The sequence below is a fragment of the Sphaerodactylus townsendi genome, linkage group LG02 (assembly GCF_021028975.2).
Source record: "Sphaerodactylus townsendi isolate TG3544 linkage group LG02, MPM_Stown_v2.3, whole genome shotgun sequence".
In the NCBI taxonomy this organism is placed as follows: Eukaryota; Metazoa; Chordata; class Lepidosauria; order Squamata; family Sphaerodactylidae; genus Sphaerodactylus; species Sphaerodactylus townsendi.
In genome coordinates this window covers 74,584,012-74,607,100 of record NC_059426.1, presented here as the reverse complement: position 1 = coordinate 74,607,100, position 23,089 = coordinate 74,584,012, and the positions used below count along the sequence as shown (strand labels likewise).

The following is a 23,089-nucleotide window of genomic DNA, read 5'->3' as shown; positions in this document are numbered from 1 at the left end:
TCAACTGTAACATCAAGGAACAACCTGCAGATGTAAATAAGACATCATATCACAAATAAATTATGCATACTGGAGAGCAGAGTATAGACCAGTATGGAGCATCAGTAAGAAAGTGTCCAGGCCAGTCCCATTTTCTGTTTTGTGCTCCCAAGCTACATGATATTTGGCCTTGAGTTGGGTCAAGGTTCCCTGAGCCGTTTCTCCTCAGCTACATGACATCTGCAGGGAATTGACCCAAGAGCCACAGGGCCAGAGTCAGATTAGGACTGTGGTACTTGGGGAGAAGGGCTCTAGCCTTCCTTACCACACCATTTTTCCAAGCTGTGGGGCCTTTAGGAACACTTTTTGCCTCATGGGTTACTGCACACACAATATTCAGTATCCAAAGTAATACATTCCCTACAGCTGTGACCTGGCTGCAGGGAAATTATCTAGTTTGAGAGGGTTCCCCAGCCTGACTCATGGCCAAAAACATTGCGTAGTTTGGCTCTAACAGGGAAATTTAAGCCATTTTTGTCTATGCCAGAGAACCAGTGGTTAAAGTATCTGACATCGGTGGAACCCATGTTCAAACCCTCACTTTGCCATGAAGCTTACTGGGTCATTCACCCTTTCACAATGTAACCTAACTCAAAGTGTTGTAGAGAAGGGGATGGGGAGATGTGTACTTGAAGGAAAATTTGGATAAAATCCAATTTATTTAACTAGTAGCATACTGTACTTCAGAAAATAATTGTACAATCAGAGTAAAAAATGTATATGATTATACTAAATTATTTACTATATATATCTTTCATTTCTCCCCATGGGGACTCAAAGCACCTTACATTGTTCTCACCTTCATTTTACTCTTACAATAGCCCTTTAAGGTAGGTTAGATTCTGCTGACAGTGTGTGACTGGCCCAGGTCACCTGACAAGCTTTCCTGGCAGAGTGGGAATTCCAACCTGGCTCTCCCACTTGGACTAACTACTTACACAAAATTGGGTCTTTTAAAGACATTGCTATTTTTGCATGCCCAATATTAGAAGATACTAAATAACTATTTAAAATTTGCAACTATAGGACACAAGTGCTATGGGCCTACACAGCCTTACTAGAGGGTGGGAGAGAGCTGTGGGGCAGTTTTAATAACTAACAGGCAAAACTTCCACCACTGAAACTCTCTCACTTACACCATATCGCTATGCAGCGTCAGGAATACAACATCTACCCATGTTCTGTCTGTTTTGCAAACTGTCAAACCGCTGAAAGATCGCGTGTTTAAGGAAGGAGAGCAGAGGTCCCTGTTCCGCCCTCCTTGCCGCACTTCTAGGGTTACCAACCTCCAGGTGGAGCCCGAATCTGCTGAAATTACAACTGATCTCCAGAAGGCAAAGATCAGCACCCTGGAGAAAGTGGCTGGTTTGGATGGTGGCCCTCCCCAGGCTCCACTTCCAAATCTTCAGGAATTTCCAAAACAGAAGCTGGCAAACCCTACGCCTTTAGCTTAGCAAACGGATGGGTTGCCAACTTCTGCTGACAGCTCACTGCCGTTGTCTCTTTAGCAGCCGCTTGATAGGCAGCCATTAAAGATTTCAGTTCCATACTGTGCAAATCTCCACTTCCTGATGTTTCGAAACGGCAGCGTGAGGCGTCAAAGCTGGCCAGTCAGAGTTTTTAAGGGCTGGTCAGTCGACAGTCTTCGGCAGCGAACAAAGGAACCCTAACGGTGCATTTATTTATCAGGATGAGATGTCTGGTCGCCACGCAGTAGCAGGACCGAAGTCGGGAAACCCGCATCCAACCCCCTCCCGGCCCCGGCTCTTGCTAGGAAACCCAGCCAGCTTCTCCTCCGAGAGGAGGAGCGTCACGGAGGGAAGTGCCTGGCTGCTGCAGCCCGGCATTCCCCTCCAAGACGCTCCTCCTCTTGGTGGGCGGGACGGGCCACGAAGGCAGGAAGCAGACATGGCGGACTGGGGCCGAGGTGAGAGAGGAGCATCTATTGATCCCCCTGTACGAGCGGCTCTCCAGGCAGCCTTTCTTCTCCGGGGGAAGGGAGCGAGGAGAGCTTTCGTCCCCGAGCCGCCTCCTATTGATCCCCAATGCCTTTCAAGTATTTGGTGGAAATCCCTTTGCCAAAACCTTTCCTCCGTTCCCCAGACTGGAGAAAAGGCTTTCCTTGCCGGATTTCTGCCTGTCGGGCAGCGGTGAAAGACCTAGAAGTCACCTTGCCAAACAAAAGGCTGTTGTCCTTACCGCAGACCCCTTTTTCTTCTTCTTGCATGTTACCTCCCACAAGTTCGCCAATATTCTATTTTCCTGTAGCTGAGGACGCATAAAAGAAAATAGGTTTGATGGAAAGGTATGGAATAGGTTGTACCAGAACCTCTGACTGGGTGATAGGAAGGTTTGATGGAAGGGTATTAAATAGGTTATACCAGAACCTACCTGCGGCTCTCCAGATGTTCATGGACTACAATTCCCATCAGCCATGCTGGCAAGGGCTGATGGGATTTGTAGTCCATGAACATCTGGAGAGCCAGAGGTTGCAGACCCCTGGAAGGGATTCTATGTGTGTATGTAGTGGCTTTCCTTCTGGGACATCAACAGTGGAGGGGAACTACAGGGCCTTTCATGAAAACAAATCTCTAAACAAGAGTTAGAGTAAGATGTAGAAAGATCTACAATATAGTAAGTAAAGCAAAGCCTTTATTGGCATAAAAGATCTCCAAAATATTAATGCATGCGTCTTCAATAATCTTTTGTTTGTCTGCTAAATATGGTATCTGCTATATTTATGATCACTGCTTTGGTTCTCTCTTTGTTTCAGGTCAAAACCCCAGTGCTGTGGATGAGATGATAGATATGGAAAACAAGCGTATGGCAGAAAACCTGTCCACTAAAGTCACCAGACTAAAATCGGTTTGTGGACTATTTAATTTGCTTGCCTTTTATCATAGATTTTTATTCACAGAAGTTTTCTAATACACAGCTTGAGGGAAAATAGGAAGGAGCAAGTGATGCTCTTGTTTGTGTATGCAATAGTGTTCCCTTCAGCAGCTCACATACTCTTATATTTGCAATATTTATTAATCTTATCCCTTGGAGCTCCTATTTCTAGAAGATACCAATTATTTCCTTCTATATTTTGAATAGCTTGCCCTGGACATTGATAAAGATGCTGAGGATCAAAATCACTATGTGGATGGGATGGTAAGCAGATACTTGCATTACATATCAAATTATTGGTGAAGTTCAAAATAATTACATGTTCTACCTGAGTGATTATACAGAAACAGGCTTTTATGAGAGGCTGCTGTGGGACGAGGAAAAAGACCAACACATTCCACTGACCTATGGGTTCTGTCCACTTTCCAGAGAGCAGTAAGTTTTAACTTCCTGCTGCTGCCCTTCTCTTTCCCCCACCATTTCTCTTTTTCATCCAACAGGAATGAAATTACACTGTTTCATCTTTAAGTGGTGGGAGGGGTAAATAGGGCTTTCTTCTGAAAAACAGGTGTTCAGTGACTCAGTATATTATAACAAATGTACTGTGAAGTTGTTTTGTGTGGTAAGATCTTTCCAAATGTTGTGAACTTAATTTGGTCTCTCACCCACTAAATGAAAGGCACAGACACCAGCTTTGAGTTAAACTAAGGTTTATTTTTTAAAAACTGAACTATAGTTGGTAATTTGGCCACTTCCAATTAGTGTGGTTATCCGGCCTAAGAGGATAACTAATGATTTTGCCTGCATGCAGGCTGTCCTATCTTGGCTCCAAACCCCACATAGTAATCCAGCTGCTCTTGGTTTATCCTTGCCTGCACATCAACGTTGTGCTAAGAAGTGCTATCCATCAAGACTATTTGTTCTGCACAGGACAGCATGAGGGGTTGGCCAGTGATGACCAATACAAAATAATTATCTCCCCAAACATGTGGAACAGATAGGCCAAAGTGTCTGGTTTGGTTAGCTCTTCCTGTTAACTCAGGATACTTCCTGATTACTAAGTTATCAGGCAACCCCCCACTCGCCATCTTAGCTAGGGCCTTATGCGTCTACTCTTACCAGGCCTATTCCAAACCTGTACTCCCTATCACAGTATGGAGTAGGTACAACAAAGACCTTCCTCAATGCCAGTTAGAGAGAAACCCAAAAAAATTCTGCTGGGCCCCAAAGCAACCCACTTTTTCTATACTGTGAAAGTAAGAAGGAAGATGTCTTCCTTCCCCAAAAATTGAAACTGTCCCATGTAGAAAGTACTTACATGTGGGGGGGGGGGGGGGGGGGGGGAGGGCACAGCCTACTATATGTGATGAAAATCACACAAAAGTTAATACATGTTCATGCATTCTATGATGTAGTTGTGGCTTCCCAGCTTTTAATATATTCAGCAGGATGCCTACATGTGGAACTCTTGTATTCGCCATCTTCATTCAGACTTTAAGCTCTGTCCATTGCACCATGCTGAGAAACTGAAATTCAAGTTTCTGTTGAGCTTTGAAGGTCATTAGGGGTGTGTGAATCAAGTAATTGTCTTTTTCAGGTTATTGTAAAGATAACTGACTTAAGACTGTATATACAAAGAAGTGCTGTGCAGGTGTTAATGTTAGAGTTATGAGTTGTTTGAATTGCATTTGCATGTGTTTGCATTTAGTCTTCTATTGTTTTACAGTATTGAGTGGAATTGAGGATGCTGAATTTTCTGCCATTGAAATCAATATGAGGCTAGTTCCTCCAAAATGGATTTGTAAAAAAAGCCTGTTCATATTGATTTGGGGTTTACAGGTTAGTGTTCTCAAAAAGTGAAAAGATTCTGTTTTGACATGCAGTGTCTTTTAAACCTCTTATTTTGCTCCTCTTTGCCTCAGGACACGGATTTCATGAGTGTAACAGGTCTTCTGACAGGGAGTGTGAAACGTTTTTCCACCATGACCCGTTCCGGAAGGGACAATCGTAAACTCCTGTGTTATGTCTCTGTTGGACTGGTTGTTGTCTTCTTCATCCTTTATTATTTGGTGACAAGAGCACGGACTTGAGGGAATGTAAAGAAGCTGGAGTGTCTTTGAAGGGGGGAAAACGGACAATGAAGTACTTTCAAATGTATTTCCTGGGAAGGTTTGTTCATTGTGTCCACAGTGTTCTAAAGACTGCAGTATGATTTCCAGTGTCCTCTGTTGGGGTTGTTTTGCAACAGTCTTTTTATTTCTAAAAGGATGTTATTCTATCATTCTCCCTTTAAAAATTTACAACATAAGTCAACTTGTAGAAATGAAAAGTTCCTGCATTGCTACGGTATATTTTTGGGAGGTGCAGAAAGATAAGAACGCTGCTGCTGCCTTCTATGGTTTTGTGAGTCAGCAAGAAAATCTTGACAAATAGCAGCCATGCACTGCTTAGAAAACTGTACTACTAGGATGCGTGCATCTCCTAAAAACTAATCACTCTCTAGCGAGGACTTTTTTTCTTGCAAAATTCATTAACTTTCTTACTTATGAAAATACCGACTTTTATAGATATCACAAGAGTCATCATTGTTTGTCAATGTCTAGAACTTGATGTTAGAATAGAATTATGCCTAGAATACTCATAACCAGAAAAGGGAGGAGGTCTTGCACAGTGATAACATTTCTGTTTACTTCCTTCTCACTCTGCCATATATATCCTTCTGGATTATTTATATTTGTATATGGGCTGTACCAAACCATAGAACATATTTATTTTTTAAGTATTTCATTTATGTGATTTTTTTTTCTAGTCCAGTTCTGCCTTACCATTAGGAACTTTTTAAGTGTTTTACCTAGATTAACTTGCCTGTATGTTTAATAATTATCCCCTCTGACTTAACAACCTGGCTGGAATCAAATAATTATTTCCTCGTAATGTATCATTTTCTTAATTAGCATTCCTCAGTTTTTATATTTGTAAGGCTTTGATATCTGCCATGGTGAAAGAATATAGCAGTTTTCACAGCTAAGTTGCTCTACATATTTTAGTTGTATCATATCTTGACAAATGGTCTAACACTGATTTCTCAGAGGGACGTTGTCATTTCTTACTGTTTTGCAGCAAACGACTATAGGGAAAAGAGGTTCCAGGCCCAATCTGTTTTCGACCTTAACTCACTTTCTATACTTTTTGCAGATCTTTGCCCTTATCAGTCTGGCTCTGGCTTAGGTTATTTTCTTAATCTGGAGAGAATTACCTGTCTCAATTATTTCCTACTACATCCCCTAGAAATTAAATTAAAAATAAACTGAAAATTAAAAATAAACTGAACACTTGCCAGTATTTCTTATTCTCTATATGTAAAACCTTCCCTGGGAATAAATTATGAAATATAGTAGCCAGTTGATAGGGTATTTCCTACTGAGTTTTTCTCTGTTGTAAGCCTGTTGGCTTGAAAAAGAAACTTTTGCTTAAAATTGATGCACACTGTGTAAGATAATAGAGGCTGCTTTCATTGTTACCATGCAGGAGCTCTGCTGAACATCTTTTCATTTCTCTTTACACCAAATGAGTGAACTAGAGAAGCTCCTGCAGGGTGTGTTTTTTGCTGCCAAGATAACAGAAGCTCCTGTCTAGTAAGTCTTCTGAATGTTTGACATATCAAATTTTAAACTGGTTTGATGTGGTTTGCTACCAAGTGTCAGTTCCCTATGGAGCTAGTTGTTGGCCTGGGACAGTCATCTATATAACAATGTGATTCCAGACACATTTGTAGGACTCCTGTTTCTCATTATTAAGATTTGTGTGGATTACTTGACAAACAGGGTGATTCATTCCAGATTTTAAAAAACCAAAAATGTTTTAATATCTGAGATGGCTCTAAAACCAATGAAAATCTAGACAACTTTGTGCCCAAGTAAGCTATCAACAAATGCTGAATTTTTCAAAGTTACTAAGCACCACAGGTTCTTTTTTGAGAAAGCTGGAAAAACATACTGCTCATCTGGCTCTGAAATTAGAACAGCTTTGGTTCATACTGTTACTAGTCCACATAGTTAACATTTGATCTTTCCATGTATAATCTCATACAACAAATCTGGTGTTAAATACAAATTAAGAGATTTGTGCTTTGGAAATATATTAATCAGAGGTCAGTTTTTGCAACAAAGTATACAGAGACTAGGACTTGGGTCAGCAGACCTATTTTCAAGTTCTATCCTTGTCATGGACTCTTGCATGGCTTTGGGGCTAGAGAAGGTGCTGCAGCCTCAGATGGTCATTTGTAAAAGGACATAATTCTCACCTTCCTCACAGGATTGCTGTGAAGGTAAACTCATTAATCAAAACACTTTAGAAGCAAAGAAACATGTACATGCTGAGTAAGTGCACAAAACATGCTGAAGAATGGGAGGGGTAGAATTGTGTTCTTTCTCATTAGGTACTCATATTGGCTGGCTGTTGTAGGTTTTCTGGGCTGTGTGGTCTGGTGGTTTTTGCTGCTAACATTTCACGCACATCTATTGCTGGCATCTTCAGAGGCATGGCATGGTGAGATGTATTTCTCTCTGTAGCTCAGTGTAGAGTTTATTGACTTTAAAATGAAAATGCCCAGTATTGTCACTAAAGGCTTCAACTGCTGTGCTACTACTAGGGAAAAAGCCCTGTTGAATACAAGGTACCCCCAAAACTCTGTCTTCTGATTCTTTAAAAAAGTCAAGTTTTCTACTAATATATAGTTTCTAAGGTATCTCTTGCTACAGTTTTTGCGGTGTGGTCCCTCTAGTGGCAGGCTTGAAGTTATCAATTCATCAAATAAGCTTGAACATGCAAAAAACATTGATCAGGTACAAATATATTGTTAAAATCTCATCTCACAACTGGAAACAGTAAAAGAAATATACAAAATACTTTATCTGAGTCATTGCAGGAATCTACAAATTCCACGAAATTTCTCTAGAACAGAAGCTTGAGTATATTTTTCCTCAAATGTACGTAATATATCAAATCCCAACTTTTGTAGTACGGCACCATTGTGAGCACGCTTGTGTCAGAATTTAGAAATACAGCAGATGCTTTCAACATGCTCCATATAGCAGGACAAGTGGGAGTTGCAGTTCGTCCTCATCATATGGGGGACCATGGCACATTCCTTCATCAGAGGGTATAAATTCAGTCTGGAACAATAACCATTTTCTGAATAAAATGACCCCTTGTTGCAAGGTTTAGTACAGGCCGATGGTCAGAAGTTATGGGAATAGTCATCATTCAAGGATGAAGAAACATGATAGAGGCAAATCAGTAGAAAAATCATTTTGATTTCTGCTCAGGAAAGAAGTTCAGCAGACATCCACAATAAGAGGTGATGTGTAATCAGAGTGTCGGATTCCAAAAGAAACAACTGGAGCACAAGATTTGAGCAATGATGTCTAGAAGCCAAAGGAAAAAATACATAAGGTGAATTAGACATTCTTCTACTATTCTGCTGATTCTTGTTTTCTCACTCATCTCTAATTTTTCCTGGACAGAACAGGCGGTTTGCTGCTGGTTTACAAAATTTAAATTATTTTACATGACAATATGAACACATCATGTACAATCATAGAATTCAACTGGGACATGGTTAAGTATTGCTGGAATAGATAGGTACCCCATGGAACTTGGAAGACAGACTCTTCTCTTTAGATGCAAATATGATTCTTTGTGCTATAACAAATGTAAGCTTTTCTTACATTACTAAATCTTTGCTGTAGCCATCTTTGTGAGTTTAATTACATTCTAAGTTTCTTAATGATTTGCTCTGAGGCATCATTGAATGAGCCCTTTCCACCTTATTTGCAAAACATTATTTTGAATATTGATTTATTGACATTTGTGAAAAAGTCTTAGACCATCAATTATTTTCCCATGAAATAGCATGTTATGTGCTCAGGGATAATGATGTGGTGCCTAAAGGTCTTTTCATGCTTTACACAGAGTGTAGAAGATAGCACAGCTTGCCATGAGCAAGGGGTCGGAAATGAAAACTAACAAAATGGAAATTCATAGAGGGAAAAGAGCACCCCATGAGAGGCACCTTCTCTTTCTCAAAACAATTAATGTATTATTTTATTACATCTATACCCAACCCTTCCTGTTGAAGACTGGGCTCAGACCGGCTTACAATAGGATTAAAAGTATATCCGAACCATGACATAGCAAATTTAACCTTTATAATTAGACATATATGATGATGCATTATGTTATAAATCCTAGCCTAAAAATCATCCCCCCACTCCATCCCGTTCTCATAAAAACCAATTTCCTATTTTCCAGTGGGGGGCGGGGAAAGGGGAAGCACCTGCGGGTACTGAGAGGTAAAAGAGGGTAAAAGAAGCTGGCTTATAAGTGGATCAATGGACTCGTGGGAGGCCTCAACCAAAGGCCCAGTGGAACAACTCTGTCTTGCACATCCTGTGAAATCACAGGACCTTGGTGTCTGTTGACAAGAGTGTTCCACCAGGCTGGAGCCAGGGCCAAAAAGGCCCTGGTTCTGGTTGAGGCCCTCTGAATGCCATTGGGGTCAGGGACCACCAGGAGGTTTCTATTGGAGGATCGCAGTGTCCTCTGAGGGCATTGTGGAGAGATGTGGTTTCAAAGATATGAAGGTCTCAGACTTCTCAAGGTCTTAAAGGTTAGAACCAGAACCTTGAACATGATCTGGAATTCTATTGGCAACCAGTGTAGCTGGCAAAGTTTTGGTGTAATATGGCCCCTCACCAAAGTACCTGTGAGGAGTCTCACTGCTACATTTTGGACCAATTTTAACTTCCAGGTCAGGCTCAAGGGTAGGCCCGTTTAGAGCGAGTTATAATAATCTAACCTGGAGGTGACCATTGCATGGATCACTGTGGCCAGGTCCGAATGGGAAAGGTAGAGCCAATAGTCTGGCCTGCTGTAGGTTAAAAAAAGGCCCAAAACTATTAGCAATAACTAAAATTGCAGCTGTGGATGTGGAATATTTCTTTGACTAAAATGAACTGCACTGAAGTACCTGGACTAATGCTTTAATGCCTTCACTGGTATTAAATCCTGGAAGAAAATGTTCTGAACAAATGTATGTGACCATCCAATCCAGTGCATCATTTATGATCTATAGGATATCTTGGACACTGTTTATTTTTCTCACAGGCCCTGGATGGCAGGCCTTTTCTTGCTTACAGAAAGCCCCCTAAATTGAAATCAGTTCAAATCTACAACAGTTTGTCCCCACCCTCTCAAGCAAAGGCATAAGCTCAGGAATTAAACACTGACAAACCAAAATGTAAACCTGATATACACTCAAGCAATATGATCACAAGATCTAATAGCATCAGCTATATAAACTATGGCTTATTCACATGTTCATCCTCCAGTGTAATACCATCATGTTTCAGTAATGTCCTGTCTAAATTGTACAGTCAATCCCTTTGCAAAGAATAAAGCTGGCACTGAAAAATCATAGTATTTGAAAAGCTGTGGGCAACATTTAATCTTCCAGGAATTGTGTGGATGAACTAAAAGAGACAAAGGAACTCCACAGAGAGAATCTAATGTAAAACTGCTGAATTAGAATTCATTAACAAAATAAAAACCATGAGTTTTAAAAGGGACTTCAGATTTCTCACTGTTGGTACTAATGTCTTGCATCCCTTTGTAACTTCCTGTTGCATCTGCTTATATTACACTAGATTTTACATTAACCCTATTTTGCCAGTACAACTGCTGGATCTGGCATTCATACCCTTTGAGTAAGCTGATTACTCTTTTTATTATGTATCATTTAAAATCAGCCTCTCTTTACAATATCTAGACCCCAAACATACCTTTCTGTTGTGAATATGAAAGCTCTGACTCAATCAAGGTATACAATGGAGGAAGCTCTGACTCAAGACAGTTTATACTCAAATAAATGTTGTCTTTAAGGTGCTGCTGGACTTCTGTTTTATTTTGCTGCTGCAGACTAACCCTGCTACCTGTCTAGAGTAATGTTACCAATGTGTGTCCCGTGGACCTGTCTGAAGAAACCTTATTTCTGTTCACGTTATACCCCAAAAAAACCCCCTAACATTCTTTTGTTGCCTACACTCCATTATTTGACTCAGGGTTTATAGTCCCTCCCCGCAAGCAATACATATTTATACAGCAATTGGGAAGGAGAATCCTTTCAAATGGAGGAAGAATGTTTATTACCTTTCCTACTTCATAGTCTGCTGGTCCAGGTCCCAATTTAATTGTTGAAGATTTAATTCGGGATCCCATAGAGTACACTGGGGATTTCTTTTTGTAAAGTTCTGTTTCTGGTGTTACGTATGCAGCAGGGCCAGGGGTCTGTAAGAGAAATGTATGTCTTTCACCAATTAAAAGTACCTCCAATTTTCTAGGGAAATTGAACAGTTCAAAATGAATTATAATTGAGTTTTGCACTGAAACAGACAACCCTCAGAATGCAACTGTTAGGCTTCCTGCCTGCTTCCTGCCTGAATAAACTGTTGTATTTCAAACTAAGTTTTGTCACACACTGATGTGAAATTCTCACTCTACCAAAATGTAAAGCAAGGATATCAAACATGCTTATCAGACCCACAAGGTACCTGAGGCAACCCAATCCCCACTCCTGATCTGGCCTGCAGAGCTCGCTGTGGCCTCACCAGTCCAGGGACCTAGCCCACCTTGCTTCCACTTTGGCCTAGTGATCCCACTGCACCAGTCCAGGCACACACCCCTACCCCATGCCTAATCAAACCTGGCGAAGACAACCTCCCCCCACCCCAATTCCGGATCTGACATGGCAAGTCACTCTTCGTGCAATCTGGGCTGGTGAGCCTACTGTGGGCTCACCAGCTGAGGCAGCTCCCCTCCCCCCGAGTGCCAACCACCTCTCTTAGTGCAAATCTGAATTGGTAAGCCCAAGGCAGCCCCCCCTCCCAACCAAGTCGCATTTATCCAGTCCTTATGACAATTCAGGTTGACATCAGTGAATCTCAGTTATAGAGAAGACCTCCACCTGAGCCCTACGCCCTCCCAAGAGCTAGTGTGCCCATAGTCTGGCTCAATATAAAGCAACATTTTAGGAGTGAGACTACGACTTGGGATGGTTGCAGAGTTTTCTTCTGCATCTTCTTGACATTTTCAAACTACAGATTAATGCAGGAATGGAGAAGTTTTGCACGTGCATGTACATCCACTTGATTTATTATCACTTGGTTCCTGAGCATTTGTTGACTTGAGGTGAAATGCATAGTTATCAGGATTATGTATCAGGTGATGTAATAAGAAAGTTTTGCCTGTGGAGATGCACTAGTGACAGTCTACTCACACATGCAAGCTATGCCTTTCAGCAGTCATAAAAATGATAGAAACATTTTAAATCTCCTTTTATAGCTTAAAATGTGCTGAAATGATTGTTACAAATGACAGTTCCTAGGGTTAGAGGATAGGACGGTCGGGCTGGAACCTTTTCAGTGAGGATGAAATTCTACCATTACAATCCCACTATTACAGCGCACATTAGGACAAGGCTTGATGCTAGATATGAACTTTGTTAGCAATGAAACAAACTGAGCAGAAGTGTGCTAAGAGAAAACCTGGCCCCTTACAGGTATGTCTTTTCTATTTATCTGTTTACTTAACAAAGAAACTCCAGGTATGAACTGAGTGCATAGCATACCTTATGGAGGTCATCATAAAAATGCCCAAGCTTACTCTTCCCTGTCATGGTGTAGCTAGGGCTGGCAGTTGTAGCCACTGTGTATGGTCCAAGCATCTGGGGGATCATGTATGCATTAGGACCTGAAAGAAGAAAAACAGCCAGAGACTTTCAACATAATGATGGGAGGACAGACTTAATGGATCATGGCCAAAAAGTTACTATGCATATGCCCAAGAACTTAAAATTCTGACTATGTGTAAACTGGTTCTGGATATTCCCTTACATTCTGAAGTCATTTGTTAAAGTTTGCTCAGTTTCAGAGGTCATGTGCTCAGTCTCTGCAGAGCTGCAGTATATAGCCCCTGCATTAAAAAAAATCTGTTTCCCCCAGCCAAGGCTGTCCACTCACCACAAGTTTCATTCCTTTCCATACCCTATGAATAGTGATAGCATTGCACAGGATAGTGGTGGAGCAGCACAGTCCTAGCCATCTATAATATTATTACCAAAGGAAAAGTCCTCCCTGTATGGCAGAAGCCAAAAGCTACAACTTCAGGTTACTTTACTGAACTCAGTGGGACTGGCTTGCAAATAGAAATACATTGCATTGGACTCCACATCGCTGTATTGGATCCTTTAATATGAGTCTTTTAGTAGGATCAGCAATTGAGTATGTAAAACAAACCTGGAGATCAAAACAAAATAAGAGATTAGTCTTACCTGGAATGCTGTCAGCTTTGGCACCTTCATGCCTGAATGACATGGAATACTTAGGAGTATTTTTATAGACAATTTTTTGAGACTTCTCTGGTGAGTAAGAACCTAGGCAAAAGTTAAACCAAAGGTTGTAATTAGGTCATCATGACAAACAATCAATACATCCTGCAGTCTTTAGAGGGCAGTCTAGAATCCTCTACTTTAAAAAGCTCAAATTCTGTGAGCAGAAAAAATGCGTAAAATAAACAATAGACTATTTTGCATCATTTATTTCTGACTGCAAAATGAGATGAAGGATTAAAGAATACCCAATTTCAGGGTGAGGAGAGAACAGTGGATGCAGAGTTGGGTTGCCAACCTCCAGGTGGCACTTGGAGATTTCCTGCTATTACAGAGGAGCAAGATCAGTTTCCTTGGAGAAAATTGATGCTTGGTGGATTTTATGGCATTTGATCCAACTGAGGTACCTCTCCCCCAACCCAACCTTCCCCAGGCTCCACCCCCAAAGGTATTTCCCACCCCAGAGCTGGCAACCCAGAGGAGTGCACTGGGAAGTAAAAAGTGCACATAAAGAAAAGGCCACAGGCCGTGTGAACTAACAGCATAACAGAGGTTCCTTTTTTTTTCCCAATAAGCCTTTATTGGCATACAGAACATACAATATAAATACAGTTAAAATTACTAGATAAAACTTCACACTGGATCATAAGTTCAGCTCGCAAACCTCAGCCAGAAACTTTGCCACTGTGAGACAACAGTCAAGGTCATTGCAGTTTAAGAGCATATTTACTTTATCAAGCTCTGTCAGGGGTTTCATAGAGTCAATGATTTGTACTAATAAGCTGGATCTTGGTTTCTGGTAAAGTGGGCAGTGGAGGAGAATGTGCGCAATGAAGTCCAACTGCCCTGGGCTGCAGGGGCAAAGCCTCTTATCGTTTGGAAGACCCTTGAGTCTTCCTCTATGGAGCGGGGATGGCATAATATTAAACCTAGCCAGCATGTAGGCTCTCCTATATATAGGGTTGGTAAGCGCTGCGATATAGTAGGCTGGGTTTCCCTGCACAAATGGAATTGCCACGTTCATTGGCAAGCAGGATTTGTTGGCCAAGCTCTGCAGTTGTTGATAATCCATTGCTAGTAGCCGCTCTTTGATGAGAGCAAATGTCTCAGTACTGGTTAGCATGTTCAGAGAGTCACTATCATAGCCCAATTCCGCAATCTTTGTTATAACTATAACAGAGGTTCCATGGCATGGTCAATCAAGAATGACCCATTTTAATATCCTTTTGTCCGAGTGACATCCTGAATATTTTCAACCACTTATGGGCATGATTTGAGGATACCTTTTGAAAAAATTGTTTTGTTTACTTAGGGCAGGCTAAAACCTAATAAAACAGATTCAGTTTGATTCAGTCTTTCATCATGTTGGGTGGATTACCCATGTTGGATGGATTACCTAGTGGCATGTTAAAGATTACAACCACTTTCTTATATGCAAAGCATTGTGTCCTCACTAGCTAGACATTTATTTTTGAGCTTATTAAAAAATAAATAAACAGCAGGTCCAATTGGCCCTGGAATAAGGGAAATACAAGAAGGGGGGGGGGAGCTATTTGTTATCAGTATCATCTCCCCTTGTTCAGTCGTGTGTGTGCGCATGCTCACCCTGCTTTCATTTTATTTATGAACATTATTTGTAGTCTGCCTTTCTCATTGTTACTCATAATTGATTACCCAACGTGAATTGGTGCAATCAACAGAATAAGACATCTGATAAGCAAGATAATAGGTATGCAGAAATCTGAAAATAAAGCATTAAATACTAGACATGATATGTTAATGCAAAAAAGTATAATTACCTAAGCAGATAACTTTGCAGTGAAAGCAAGATAATGTACATTGAAAACAGATTGTACACTGACATGTTACCCACACTCCCATTTCCTTTATTAAATCATTTTTTGAACCATTGCTTCATAGTATACCCCTATTGATTTATTAAAAATATCGTGCTTATAGGCAAGAGAACCAAAAAAAACTGGCATTCTTTGGTCTAACTATGCATTATGAAATAGAGGTAGTAAGTTTGTAAACAGGTCTTAGTAGGTATTAATAAATAGATAGGTATTACATTATGTTACATTATATACATTACATTATATAGAATTAAAGGTTAAGCAGTGGCATAGGAGGTTAAGAGCTCGTGTAACTAATCTGGAGGAACCGGGTTTGATTCCCAGCTCTGCCGCCTGAGCTGTGGAGGCTTATCTGGGGAATTCAGATTAGCCTGTACACTCCCACACATGCCAGCTGGGTGACCTTGGGCTTGTCACAGCTTCTCTCAGCCCCACCTACCTCACAGGGTGTTTGTTGTGAGGGGGGAAGGGCAAGGAGATTGTAAGCCCCTTTGAGTCTCCTACAGGAGAGAAAGGGGGGATATAAATCCAAACTCTTCTTCTTCTTAGTTAGAAATATTAAGAATTAATTGGTTCATAAACTCTGGTTCACTCAAACTTAGAAAGAGGCCTCAGTTGCATACAGCTCTTTGCCATGCAGATGCCCAAACAGGAAGATAAACAAACAAGAGGATAAAATTAAGTTAAAGGAATTTCAAATGTCAGACAAACCTCTCCGAAAATCTCTTTGCTAGTAATACCCTCACAGATTCACACCACTGTAAATACAGGAAAGAAACATAACAAACAAACAGATGACAAATACCGAGGGCCTTCTTGATAATTAAAGTACAATTCTACGTTTGAACTCTAATGGAGGAAAAGAAACGTTATGTAAGACATTCAGAAATACAGAAAACAATTGTTAGATTTATGAAGACACTAGCGGGGTCCGGCGATGCGTTGCTGTGGCAATTGTCCTTCTCATCACAGTCCGCAACCAACACAGATGTCCATGCAGGTCCAATGATCCGCAGCACAGCCTTTTGGGGTAGTCAAATGGAATCCTTCTTTCTCTTTTCAATTCACATTGTTATATGGTGGTGTCTTGTTTTTTTAGTATAAGGTAACCCTTTCCATTCCACAACGGAACTGTCCAGAGTGCGAATCTCGCTGTCCATGATGCTGGTTGACATGCACAGTCCTGGCTTGGGGAAGGCAGAACTGGGGCAAGCAGGCTATCCCAGTCAGGCAGCAGAGGCAGGGTGGTGGTGGAGGCGCTCAGATCGGCGGGCCAGCTCCCTGGGTTCATAAAGGGCCATGTGCAAAAGAAACGGAGCCAGTAGTGTTGGTTCGCCCCCACCCCGCCGATTTTCTTAGAAGAAAAAGGCAAACTCCAGCTTGCTTTTAGTAAAAGAGAGCTGTGGCGAATAAGGGTGAGGAAGTGGGTAAGTGCTGACTGGATGTGAGGGAGGGCAGAGTGATGTGTGTGAGGATGAGTTGGATGTGTATGAAAGTATGTGTGTTGTGTGGTAGCAATGGGTGAGGCACAGAGAGTGAAAGTTACCTGCGTGTGAGGGGGGGAACCCCACCTGACATCTCACACAGCAAAGTGTGTATGTGTTTCACTTCCACTCGTATTACCTACCAATATTACCTGTTTACTGTTTTCACTGCTCATCTCTGGCCATCTGTAAGGGCATACTAACCGCTCAGGCCATAGACATGCTGCACGAACATTCTAAGGGTGACAGTTAAACACAACCAGCTTCATGGCCTGGTGTGCCAGGAAAAAGATGTTTTACCTGGCTCAGGTATTGAATTTCAGCAATGTGAATATCTGAAAACCTGCCCACATTGGAAAGGCACGTTGAGTGAAAATTTGAAAGCAATACATCCAGTGGTTTCGGAGTTAGAGCACGACTCACAAACAGACGGTTTGCTTTTTATATATATAGAAGATTTAGAAAGACATAACCACCAGATGGCCTAAAAGGATGAGAACCAGAGCACTATTCTTTGTTATTTCAACTAGCCATAAAATAGAAACATTTAGGATTTTGGAAATAAGTATGACCCAGGAAACTAGAAGTGTGAAAGCATTCAAGGTGCCAGCAAGTCTCGCAGGAAAACCTTGAAGGCCTTAGAGTGACACCTATCTGACTTTGTAATGTATAAATTTTGCCTTTGATGTACTAATGGCACAACCTCAGAAAACTGTATAAAAACCCTGGATCTTGTTCTGTTCATCAGTTTCTTCCAAGGTGCTGAATGAACCCTAGTCGGTTTCAATAAAATTATTTCTTTAAATAATTTTTCTCTTATTGGTTCAATACTGCTGTAGCTAGGTCTGCTCTAACATTCTGAATAATTCTGTTTCACACAGTTTGCAGAGTGCCAGAAGGGTTTTCAAGAGAATCCTAAATTTGAAGTTAACCAGAAATTATACTTCATTGTTTCCCTAGGGGTGGGTGGAGGTAGTACAGTGTAGCACAATCTCGTCAGATCTCAGAAGCTAAACAAGGTTGGTACATGGAAGGGAGACTTCCCTGGAAGGCTCTTCAGAGGAAGGTAAAAGCAAATCACCTCTGCTTCTCACTTGACTTGAAAGCCCTTTGATGGGTTCACCAGCCAGCTGTGACTTGACAGCACTTTACACACATATTGTTTTTCCAGTTTAACTGTTTCCCTTCTGTGATTTGCCTGTGTATCCTTAGATATAAATATTTTAAAATTGTATTTGGCATTCAACACCCCACAAGACTGCTGCACAGTTCACTCTACCAGGAACAGAAGAAGGGGAGAGAGGAGGACAGGCTCCCTTCAAGAGTCAAGAAAGCGATTTCCTCAAACATACAGTCTCTCTTCAAGCTCCAGCATCAGATATCAAGGACTGACCCTTAGCACTTCATCAGTGTTGTACCATACAATTAGCTTTTCTCCAAGCCATTGCTGATCTCTGGAAGAACTGCAGTCACTTGGAGGAGAGATCCAAAACACCTTCAATTGTAAGTGCCCCCAATAGATCTGTGGAGAAATGGCGCCCCCCTTTTTTTTCTTTCCTCCCCTTCTCCCACCAGGTATCATAGATTGGAAGGACTTTAGAGATTCCAGATGAACCATAAGGAAGTGCTACCTGACCTAGGGGGGAAAGATATCTTGACCCAGCCTGACCTGGTCAAAGGAGGATGGGGTCTGGGATCTGATAAATTACTGGGAGTGAAGAGGCGAGGGCTCTTCTCTTGTTCCTCCTGCTGGGGAACATACCTCTTGACTGGGCTGTGAAGGCAGCAGCCATTTTTGGACCATGTGCTCTTGCAGGGAGCACACCCAGCCTATCAGGAAATGAGAGCACTTTGAGAATTGCAACCTTCTAAGTTTTAGATGCCTAAATGTTTAGATGTTCAAGAACTGCTAGATAGGGTATGTTAAGAGATAGGGGCAAGGGATTTGCGTTTATATCACCTTTGCTTTGGAAACCCTTGCTCAATCTGGTGCTGTGCTAAAATATACTGGCAATTGTTTTCTTTTTAATAAATACTTTTAAAACCTTAGATGTGGAGGATGGTTCTCTGTACCACGAATGCTTCACTGTCTTGATTGCACTATCTAAACACGAGAGGGAGAAAGGCTGATCAGTTTTTCCTCCAGGACCTCCGGTCTGTCCTGTGGAACCCAGAGAGAGGGGGACCAAGGGAAACTGAGGCAGAGGCTGCACGGTTGGAAAGGAAGCTGGGGAATCCTGATCTTCCCCAGCGGGCAGTCCTCAAATAATCAGGAGATGGCAGCAGTTTACCCAGAGAGAAAGCTAGCCCTCCCCAGGAAAAGTTGGCAACTCCTGGGAGAATGCAGAGAGCAGTACAGGGCCTGCCAGGCAAAGCAAGCCCGTTCTGCCACAAGATCCAATGCACCCTTTTACAGACTCTAGTCATTTAATTTCATTTCATAACCTTTATTGGCATAAGAAGCAACAGAACAATAATACTGGTAGGAAGGAGTGGTTAAGATCGTATTGAAATAACAATACACAAAAGTTTTGCTACGGCCTCCAACGTCGCATTGCTCTCATTATTAAGGAGAAATACAGTTTTTTTGTGTGTCGCTTGCCTCAACTTGGTCTACCAACAAGGGGGCTAGGTACTCGGCTCTGATAGACGCATACAAGGGACACGACTCTAGTCCACAAAAGCTTATATTGGAATAAAATTAGCCTTTAAGGTGCTTCCACCATTTATTTTTGCTGTACCTCTCTGGATTTTTTCCAATAATTGTTTCCTACATCCATTGAAATCATTCCAACTGCTTCACCAAAATGGACTTTCTGAATCAAATAGGTGGATGCAATAAACAGAAACTCTATATGGAAGAATGTTACTCACCAGGGCCTGGTGTTGTCTCCATTTTAACTCGGTGGCGCCCCTGCATTGTGTAAGCTGGAGCAGTTTTCCTCCCCCGATAAGTCATGGAGGAATGCACATTGTAAGGACCTGGGGAGCACTCTTTGCTGAGTAAAGGTTTTGCTCCATGCATACTGTAGGCAGGAGCTTTCCTTTTGGTTGCAATGTGGGACATAAAACCTCGAAGAAAAAACAGGGACACATTTCATGCAAAAGTGTAAGAAACAAGGAGCTTGCCTGATGTTGACAGGGGCATTGGTCAGTCTGTCTGACTGGTAGCATTTCTTGAAGATCTCAGTAGGAAAGGACTTTCCCAGTCCTACTACCTAAGATCCTTTAACACATGTTGAACTCTACCTGCATATGGGGCTGGTTTTCAGTCAAGTGAAATTGTCCTGAGGTCTGTCTTTGGTGTGATTAGCGCAGGAAAGAGGTGAATGCCATGCAGTAGTAAGTTTTCTGGCAAGAGATGGACCTGATTTGAGCTGGATGTTCTCCAGTCTTCTATTTTGGGGTCAAAAGTGCTTTCATGGGACAGAGAGAAATTTCTCCAAACCCATTAATTGCGAGAATATTTGCATTTTTAATCCTCTTTGGGGCTCATTTGCACCATTTATTCTGCTTACTCAAATCACAGGAGAAGGGCATAGAATACCCTAGAAATTCAAACAATGTTTCTTCCTCTAGCGTTTGAGATTTCACCAGACATTTCCCACACAACTTTGAACTATCTCCTGAGTTTTAAATATTACAACATTTATTTTTTAAAAGAAACTGAGATTCTCAGGATACCAAACTCTGCACGTTTTATGAGTACATTTGAGAAAATTATTAATGTCCCCTTTCTTTTTTTTCCCTTTTTCTTTTCTTTTCTTTTTTAGCCATCACATGTTTATCAGTCAAATGTTTCCCTGGATTCTTTTTAATATGTGGACGCAGAAATGCAGAATTCACATAGCCCTGACTATGATCCAGGATTCTGTTGGACTGCATAAGTGCAAGGAGGGGAACTCAGACTAGTGACCAATCTTTTCTGCATGCACAGAATACCACAAATTTTCCCAGTGATAAAATATTGTCTCTTGAAAACCTTTTATGTAAAATCATGCTACACATCTCCCATCTCAACCCTCATGTTTTTAACCTTGTCTCTTCAGCTGCATTTATTTCCTGTGCTACTCCTGAAAATATATTACTCCTAATGGTGATGGGATGTCATCCATGTTGCAGAATAACAATCCTCCCCCTTTTTTCTTTCGTGCAGGTGCCCAAGCGGTATTGTATTGTTTTGTTGAAACAGCTATTATAAAAATGCCATTACCTGAAGGGACAGCCGCAATGGTATTCAGGATTCCAGAATATCAATTCCTGACTGTTCTCAAAATGCAGATGTTTCAGTAGAACATGACACTTCTTATAAAAGAATTTAGCTGGACTCCTATATATTACTGTAATGTAATAATTAAGCAAGATTTCTTTAAAAACAAAACAACTCCCCTGCCTTTTTTACCTGTTGCTCCTTGTACATAGTACTTGGGCCCTGGACTGGTAAACTGGGCCATGATGGGACCTCTTGGACGGTGAGGTCTCCATGTTCCCACCCATGGTCCTTTGCTCATGATGAAGGCAGTTTACTCCAAGTTCTAAGAAGGAAAGAATACAGAATAAATTCCCTAAAAGTCAACATCAGGTATCTCCTTCCATATATCACAATGCAAAATTGTATGCTATGCCCAGGAGGATCTGTGTCCAATCTATTATCATGTCTACTAACATGGATGTAAAGTGCTGGGCTCAGTTGTTGCTGAATGCATCAAGAATTAAACAATTGTGTTTTTTTCCATATGTGAACTGTCTTTGTTCTTTATCATGTCAGTGATATTAAAGTCTTTATAAAACAGTACCTCTCTCAAACTAGTTTAGAATCTTACTCCACATTGTTATGCCTAGAAACATCTTGTTAGAGAATAATATAGAAGAGAAGAAGAGAAGAAGAGTTTGGATTTATATCCCCCATTTCTCTCCTGCAGGAGACTCAAAGGGGCTTACAATCTCCTTGCCTTCCCCCCCCCGCCCCCCGCCATCAAACACCCTGTGAGGTAGGTGGGGCTGGGAGAGCTCCGAAAAGCTGTGACTAGCCCAAGGTCACCCAGCTGGCATGTGTGGGAGTGCATAGGCTAATCTGAATTCCCCAGATAAGCCTCCACAGCTCAGGCGGCAGAGCTGGGAATCAAACCCGATTCCTCCAGATTAGATACACGAGCTCTTAACCTCCTACGCCACTGCTGCTGCACTACACCATATAGCAACACAAGTTACATCAACAGAAATCTCTAAGTATGATTATCATCAAATCATTTCCCCCGAATAGCTACTGCTGTGCCACAGTAGCTATCAAATCATTTCCCCTGAATAGCTACTTCTGTGCCACAGTACTATCAGTCTCTGTTTTTATAAAAAATGCCTTCCTAAAAATGCCTTCCTAAATAATTTCTTCCTAAATAATTCCATTTTATACATGCTATGGAAAAGAAGGTTGCAGTTCTATCATGTATGAGTTCATAGCCACGCTCACACTTCTTTATAGAACTAAGCATGAAATTAAAAGCTGTTTGTGATTAAAAAATAAGATGCTGCCAAAGTAAAAAAGATTGTAAGAGCTGTAAAACATTAGAAAAATCCCATAAACAGGCTGTCTGATGTCTTTAATCCTTGCAGAAGGCAATAGTATAGATACAGTAAACAACTCAGCAAAAAGAACAGTGGTCGATTCCCCACTTCAAAAGTGAAAGTAGAGGGGACCCCTGCTCCGTGTTCAGCACGCGGTTTCAAAAAGATGTACTTCCGACCAGGATCCGAAATCGCATGCGCTGAGGAGTGGGAGGAGCGGTAGAATCGGGGTGACTGCGTCGTTGCTGCGTTGTCGCTGCTGGTGTAGTGGGGAGTGCTGCAGGACTCCGGGGTATTTGCTGTGAGGAGCGCGCATCTAATGGTGGGTGGGGAATTGACGGGGAATCGACCAGTGTTATCTTTGCAAAGGCAAAGAAATGTATCTCGCTGTGACCTACTGCTGAAGATGCCAGCCATAGATGTAGGTGAAACATTAGGAGTAAAACCTACCATACAGTTTGGAAAACTGACAACAGCCAGTTGATTCTGACCATGAAGACCTTTGACGATACAGCAAAGAAAGAAAATTGGTTGTCACTTCTGACTGGAAGGGGGAGTTTGCCTTAGAAATAGATGAGGCCAAGGTGGTAGGCCAGGAGAAACATGACTACTCAATTTCACTCAGTTCTGAAGATGCTTTTAAATTATGGCTCATTATGCACAGAGTGCTTTCCGCAACACTCTTTGCTGTGCAGTGGGGCCACAGTGGAATCTCCTCGTGATTTCTTGTTTACATGAAAGGAGGTGCCCCACTGCCTGCTGTGCGACTTGTGACCTGCCTGCCCTCACTTCTGGGTCTCTCCCTGTTGATT

At 41.6% G+C, this 23,089-nt stretch overlaps 2 protein-coding genes across 2 annotated transcripts; one reads left to right on the top strand and one right to left on the bottom strand.

Moving 5' to 3' along the window:
- The first annotated feature begins 1,818 nt into the window (after window positions 1–1,818).
- Window positions 1,819–6,256, top strand: BET1L (Bet1 golgi vesicular membrane trafficking protein like). The gene is made up of 4 exons (XM_048486406.1): window positions 1,819–1,966; window positions 2,813–2,904; window positions 3,139–3,195; window positions 4,854–6,256. Exons 1-4 carry the CDS (start codon window positions 1,948–1,950, stop codon window positions 5,019–5,021), a joined length of 336 nt encoding a protein of 111 aa, XP_048342363.1. The 5' UTR covers window positions 1,819–1,947; the 3' UTR covers window positions 5,022–6,256.
- Window positions 6,257–8,267: 2,011 nt separating this feature from the next.
- Window positions 8,268–21,226, bottom strand: ODF3 (outer dense fiber of sperm tails 3). Its single transcript, XM_048486405.1, has 6 exons — window positions 21,118–21,226; window positions 19,590–19,787; window positions 13,319–13,420; window positions 12,617–12,738; window positions 11,140–11,277; window positions 8,268–8,357 (listed from the first exon to the last, which is right to left on the bottom strand). The coding sequence occupies exons 1-6, from the start codon at window positions 21,224–21,226 to the stop codon at window positions 8,268–8,270; spliced, it is 759 nt and encodes a 252-aa protein (XP_048342362.1).
- Window positions 21,227–23,089: the final 1,863 nt, after the last annotated feature.

Excerpts from the sequence above, each read along its gene's own strand:
- ODF3 (XM_048486405.1), bottom strand. The coding sequence starts at position 21,226 with ATGAGCAAAGGACCATGGGTGGGAACATGGAGACCTCACCGTCCAAGA. Across the intron at positions 11,278-12,616 it reads TTTATGATGACCTCCATAAG|ACCCCTGGCCCTGCTGCATA; the intron begins GTATGCTATGCA and ends TTTCTCTTACAG. Across the intron at positions 8,358-11,139 it reads CAGACTATGAAGTAGGAAAG|ACATCATTGCTCAAATCTTG; the intron begins GTAATAAACATT and ends TTTGGCTTCTAG.
- BET1L (XM_048486406.1), top strand. Across the intron at positions 2,905-3,138 it reads AAGTCACCAGACTAAAATCG|CTTGCCCTGGACATTGATAA; the intron begins GTTTGTGGACTA and ends TATTTTGAATAG. Across the intron at positions 3,196-4,853 it reads ATCACTATGTGGATGGGATG|GACACGGATTTCATGAGTGT; the intron begins GTAAGCAGATAC and ends TCTTTGCCTCAG.